This window comes from Pseudophryne corroboree, chromosome 1, assembly GCF_028390025.1.
Source record: "Pseudophryne corroboree isolate aPseCor3 chromosome 1, aPseCor3.hap2, whole genome shotgun sequence".
Taxonomy (NCBI): Eukaryota; Metazoa; Chordata; class Amphibia; order Anura; family Myobatrachidae; genus Pseudophryne; species Pseudophryne corroboree.
The window spans coordinates 618,151,537-618,158,202 of NC_086444.1; the positions used below are offsets into that span (position 1 = coordinate 618,151,537).

The following is a 6,666-nucleotide window of genomic DNA, read 5'->3' on the forward strand; positions in this document are numbered from 1 at the left end:
TGAGGGCACTGCAGGTGACACAGCAAGCATCAGTGGGGCTGTTATGGCGTCCAAGGTCACAGCAAGTACCGCACATGGGCGGAAGACACAGCGCGCACAAGTGTCAGTGAGTACAGCTTCTGAGGGCACTGCAGGTGACACAGCAAGCATCAGTGGGGCTGTTATGGCGTCCAAGGTCACAGCAAGTACCGCACATGGGCGGAACACACAGCTTGAGCAAGTGTCAGTGAGTACAGCTTCTGAGGGCACTGCAGGTGACACAGCAAGCAACAGTGGGGCTGTTATGGCATCCGCAGACAGTTCAAGTGACAGTAGTGCTGCTATGCCTTCCAAGAACAGTGATGGTACAGGTATAAAGCGTAAACACAAGTCTATATCGGTGCAGGCAAAAGTTGAGATATTACGAAAACTGGACCGCGGTGTTTCAGTGAAGAAGCTGTGTGATACATACGGTCTCGGTTCCTCAACAGTGTATGACATAAAAAAACACAGGGAGAAAATATTACAGTTCTTTGCAGAAAGTCAATCTAAGAAGCAAATGAGCATTAGGAAAACTATGAAATCTGGTAAAAGCACTGAGCTTGATCGAGTGTTGTTGGAATGGTTTCGACAACGTCGGAGTGATGGTGTAGACTTGTCAGGCATCATGGTACAGGAACAAGCTAAGTTGTATCATAAAGCACTAAAACTTGACTATGAGTGTGATTACAGTGAAGGATGGCTGCATAGGTTTAAGACACGTCATGGAATTCCGATGCGTAAAGTGTGTGGTGAAAAACGGTCTGCAAACCATGAAGCAGCTGATGACTATGTGGATGAGTTTGCAAAGCTTGTGGCTGATGAAAACCTCACCCCCCAGCAAGTTTATAATGCCGATGAAACTGCACTGTATTGGCGATGTACCCCTAGGAAAACTTTATCAATGGAGGATGAAGAAGCCCCCACAGGGTTTAAACAATCTAAGGACAGAGTTACTGTCCTAGGTTGCTCCAATGCTGCCGGAACTCACCGATGCAAGCCACTAGTGATCGGAAAAACTAAATGCCCTAGGGCTTTAAAAGGTGTTAAAGTGTATCCTGTAATTTATTGTGCAAATAAAAATGGATGGATTACCACCGAGTTAATGCTAGAGTGGTTTGAAAAGTATTTTGTGGCAGAAGCCAGAGCACACTGCACATCTGTAGGCCTACCAGAGGACTGCAAAATCCTTCTTATTCTAGACAACTGTTCAGCTCACCCTAGAGCTGAACTGCTGCGCAAGAATAACGTGTTTACAGCATACTTACCAACAAACTGTACATCTCTTATCCAACCACAAGATCAAAGAATATTGCGCTCTATGAAGGCCAAGTATCGTACACTTTTCATGAAACGCATGCTAGATGTGGTGAATTCAGGCAAGCCTATTGAGTCGTTTATCAAAGACTTTAACATGAAAGATGTACTTTGGTTTGTTGCTAGTGCCTGGGAGAATGTAAATTCGTTAACACTAAAGAATGGTTGGCATAAGTTGTGGCTTGCCATGGTGTTTGAAAATGCACCTGATGAAGATCCCAGTATTGCCTTCACAGGATTTCGCGTAGCAAATGATGATGAATGTGTTCTTGAGTTACTTGAATATGCAAAAACTTGTACTGCAACTGCTGCCAACAACCTATCAAGTAGGCTGAACGAAGAAAATCTGGCAGAGTGGATGGAGGTTGACGTAGAAACACCTGTTGTGCGTCACTGTACTGACTCTGAAATTATAGATATGGTTTTGAATCCTGCAAAAATCACTGAAAGTGACGATGGTGACAGTGAAGAAGAAAATGTTATTGAAATCCCCACTGGTATTGACAAGCAGATTGAGATGATAAGTGAGCTAATCAAAGGACTAGAACAACGTAACTTTGTGACAGAACAAGAGCTAATGCATTTTCACTTGATGAAAGAAAAACTGTACAGGGAAAGGTCAAAACTTATGAAACAACCTCGCCTTGATGTCATGTTTAAGAAGCTATGCAAGAATGTGCCTAAGAGCAGTACCTGTTCTCTAGCATCTCCAATTCCTTCAAGTTCTAGATCAGGTCCCTGTTCCCCAGACATCCCAGATGCAACTGTCCCACCTGAAATACTTCTTCCAGACCAAGCTGATGATTAGGTTGTAGTGGGAGTTGGACTGTGGGAGGTTTAGAGTTGGGCTGTGGAAGGTTTAGAGTTGGGCTGTGGAAGGTTTAGAGTTGGGCTGTGGAAGGTATAGGGTAGGTTGTTGGGCTGTGGAAGTTATAGGGTAGGTTGTAATAGGAGTTGGGCTGTGGAAGGTTTAGAGTTAGGCTGTGGAAGGTTTAGAGTTGGGCTGTGGAAGGTATAGGGTAGGTTGTTGGGCTGTGGAAGTTATAGGGTAGGTTGTAATAGGAGTTGGGCTGTGGAAGGTTTAGAGTTAGGCTGTGGAAGGTTTAGAGTTGGGCTGTGGAAGGTATAGGGTAGGTTGTTGGGCTGTGGAAGTTATAGGGTAGGTTGTAATAGGAGTTGGGCTGTGGAAGGTTTAGAGTTGGGCTGTGGAAGGTTTAGAGTTGGGCTGTGGAAGGTATAGGGTAGGTTGTTGGGCTGTGGAAGTTATAGGGTAGGTTGTAATAGGAGTTGGGCTGTGGAAGGTTTAGAGTTAGGCTGTGGAAGGTTTAGAGTTGGGCTGTGGAAGGTATAGGGTAGGTTGTTGGGCTGTGGAAGTTATAGGGTAGGTTGTAATAGGAGTTGGGCTGTGGAAAGTTTAGAGTTGGGCTGTGGAAGGTTTAGAGTTGGGCTGTGGAAGGTATAGGGTAGGTTGTTGGGCTGTGGAAGGTTTAGAGTTGGGCTGTGGAAGGTTTAGAGTTGGGCTGTGGAAGGTATAGGGTTGGTTGTTGGGCTGTGGAAGGTTTAGAGTTGGGCTGTGGAAGGTATAGGGTCGATTGTAGTGGGAGTTGGGCTGTGGGAGGGTAAGAGTTAGTGTCATTTTGCATGAGGTTTAGTACTTTCCTTGTAGTGACTGTTTCACTTACTGTTAATGGTTGATCAAAACGTACCTGATACCTGTTTTGCTTATAAACAGTTTTGCATACACTACTGTGTTTATTCATTAATTAATATTATACTGTAGCATATATTTTACTATTTATTGCTTTAGAAATGTTCTGAAGGTGCAAAATTAGTTTCCACCGTTAATCCGGCAAAATCGATAATCCGGCACGGCACTGGAACCGAGGATGCCGGAAAATCGGTGGTGTTCCTGTACCTGGTGCGCAGTGGCGTAACTTCAACCCAATAGCTCGGAGGCAAGAACAATCTTGGTGCCCCCCCCCCCCCCCCCACAGCATGGGATGTAGTCAATATCCTGGCAGTTGGGATACCAGCGGTCAGAATACTGACACCGGGATCCAGACCGCCGAGAATGTCAACAGCTGCGCAAGGGCTACTCCCACTCATGGGTGTCCACAACACTCATAAAGTGGGAAAAGAATCTGGTGAGCACAGCGAGCCACTGAACCCGCACGTGGCGAGCGCAGCTTTCTAGCGCTCACCACGCTGCCGGGCATTCTGGCAGCCGGGATTCCATACCCAACGCCCCAGCACCATTATATATGTACAGTAAAGAGCAAGGTAGTGCAATAATGTCTATGAGCTTAATACACCTACAGTGCTAATATATAATTTATTATATGTATATACGGGAGGGGCAGGGTTAGGCAATAGGGAGAGGGTTAGGATGCAGGATGGGAGGGAAGGCTGTGGGAGGGAAGGGTTAGGGCAAGGCACTAGGGGAAGGGTAGGCTGCGGGAAGAGAGGGTTATTCACTAGGGGGAGGGTAGGCTGCGGGAAGAGAGGGTTAGGGTTATTCACTAGGGGGAGGGTAGGCTGCGGGACGAGAGGGTTAGGGTTATTCACTAGGGGGAGGGTAGGCTGCGGGACGAGAGGGTTAGGGTTATTCACTAGGGGGAGGGTAGGCTGCGGGACGAGAGGGTTAGGGTTATTCACTAGTGGGAGGGTAGGCTGCGGGAAGAGAGGGTTAGGGTTATTCACTAGGGGGAGGGTAGGCTGCGGGAAGAGAGGGTTATTCACTAGGGGGAGGGTAGGCTGCGGGAAGAGAGGGTTAGGGTTATTCACTAGGGGGAGGGTAGGCTGCGGGACGAGAGGGTTAGGGTTATTCGCTAGGGGGAGGGTAGGCTGCGGGACGAGAGGGTTAGGGTTATTCACTAGTGGGAGGGTAGGCTGCGGGAAGAGAGGGTTAGGGTTATTCACTAGGGGGAGGGTAGGCTGCGGGACGAGAGGGTTAGGGTTATTCACTAGGGGGAGGGTAGGCTGCGGGATGAGATGGTTAGGGTTATTCACTAGGGGGAGGGTAGGCTGCGGGACGAGAGGGTTAGGATTATTCACTAGGGGGAGGGTAGGCTGCGGGAAGAGAGGGTTAGGGTTATTCACTAGGGGGAGGGTAGGCTGCGGGACGAGAGGGTTAGGGTTATTCACTAGGGGGAGGGTAGGCTGCGGGACGAGAGGGTTAGGGTTAGTCACTAGGGGGAGGGTAGGCTGCGGGAAGAGAGGGTTAGGGTTATTCACTAGGGGGAGGGTAGGCTGCGGGACGAGAGGGTTAGGGTTATTCACTGGGGGAGGGTAGGCTGCGGGACAAGAGGGTTAGACACTAGGGGCAGGGTAGGCTGCGGGATGAGAGGGTTAGACACTAGGGGTAGGGTACGGGACGAGAGGGTTAGAAAATAGGGGCAAGGTAGGCTGCGGGACGGAAGGGTTAGGGTTATGCACTGGGGGCAGGGTAGGCTGTGGGACGGAAGGGTTAGTTTTCTGTCTCCATGTTACTATATGGGCTGGGACTTGTATCATTCTATAAATATTGATGGGTTCTGCAGAGATACTGCTTTTAGGCCCTCATTCCGAGTTGTTCGCTCGCAAGCTGCTTTTAGCAGCTTTGCACACGCTAAGCCGCCGCCTACTGGGAGTGAATCTTAGCTTATCAAAATTGCGAACGAAAGATTCACAATATTGCGAAAAGACTTCTCTGTGCAGTTTCTGAGTAGCTCGAGACTTACTCTGCCAGTGTGATCAGTTCAGTGCTTGTCGTTCCTGGTTTGACGTCACAAACACACCCAGCGTTCGCCCAGACACTCCTCCGTTTCTCCAGCCACTCCCGCGTTTTTCCCAGAAACGGTAGCGTTTTTTCACACACACCCATAAAACGGCCAGTTTCCGCCCAGAAACACCCACTTCCTGTCAATCACATTACGATCACCAGAACGAAGAAAAAACCTCGTAATGCCGTGAGTAAAATACCTAACTGCATAGCAAATTTACTTGGCGCAGTCGCACTGCGGACATTGCGCATGCGCATTAGCGACTAATCGCTCCGTTGCGAGAAAAAAATAACGAGCGAACAACTCGGAATGACCCCCTTAGTTGTCGGTATAAGCTCTTTGCTGCCTGAGTCAGATGGAGCGCAGTGGAGGGAGCTGCTGGACGGTGTTGGTGGAGGCAGCCTGCCTCTACCAACACCGTCCAGCAGCTCCCTCCACTGCGCTCCATCTGACTCCGCCTCAGGCACCCGGGTCCTGGCCTCACAAGTACCGCCACCGCCGGCTGCCCTCAAACAGCGCAGCTCCCTCTCCTCATCACCCTGGCTGCCTCAGCATCCTGGGGCTCCTCTATTGAACTCCGTCCGTGAGCCCACACACCGCATAGGAGCTGGCGGTATACAGCAGGCAGCATGGGCTGGGAGCGTGGTCTACGCTGCCGGCGCCCTCCACAGTGTGGCACCTTACGCTTACGCGTAACGGGGCGGGCCGGCCCTGCTCCCGGGCACATTTTCTAAACTGAGGTTTGGAGGAGGGGCATAGAGGGAGGAGCCAGTTCACACTGTTGAAAAGTCTTAAAGTGCCGAAGGCTCCTGCGGAACCGTCTATACCCCATGGAACTAAAATGGACCCAGCATCCTCTAGGACGTAAGAGAAATGTAATTTTTATTCACTCATTTCTCTATAATACTGGTTCACATATTATCCATATCCAGTGCGCTAACTTAACCCCCAAAACAGACCTCTTTTCTTCAGAACATGGGACCCCTGGGCTAGCAGTTTTACTATACACATGGACATCTACTGGGAATAGTAACCTGCGGCGAGTGCACACTTTCCAGTGTTCTGAACAAGTTTAAAGATGTTCTGCATCAGTTTAGTTATGCTAACCCAGGGGGGCCCATGTGCTGAACATGAACCTAAAAATCATATTACTCCACAAGCCCCAGCATGCCCTGTGAGCCCCAGACTCGCTGTCTGGTGTGAGAACACAAGTCTCAGCATGCCCTGTGAGCCCCAGACTCGCTGTCTGATGTAGGAACACAAGTCTCAGCATGCCCTGTGAGCCCCAGACTCGCTGTCTGATGTGGGAACACAAGTCTCAGCATGCCCTGTGAGACCCAGACTCGCTGTCTGCTGTGGGAACACAAGTCCCAGCATGCCCTGTGAGCCCCAGACTTTCCATATGCTGTAGGAACACAAGTCCCAGCATACCCTGTGAGCCCCAGACTCGCCATAAGCTGTAGAAAAACAAGTCCCAGCATGCTATGATGATCCCCCCTCCCATTGACAGTAATACTGATCCCCTACAGCACACTACTAAGGTCTATCAGCGCCATACCGGAGGGTAAGA

At 49.6% G+C, this 6,666-nt stretch overlaps 1 protein-coding gene across 1 annotated transcript; it reads left to right on the forward strand.

Annotated features, from left to right (window-relative positions):
- Positions 1-283: 283 nt before the first annotated feature.
- LOC135038665 (jerky protein homolog) lies at positions 284-2,143 on the forward strand. The gene has a single exon (XM_063954675.1). It carries the CDS (start codon positions 284-286, stop codon positions 2,141-2,143), a length of 1,860 nt encoding a protein of 619 aa, XP_063810745.1.
- Positions 2,144-6,666: the final 4,523 nt, after the last annotated feature.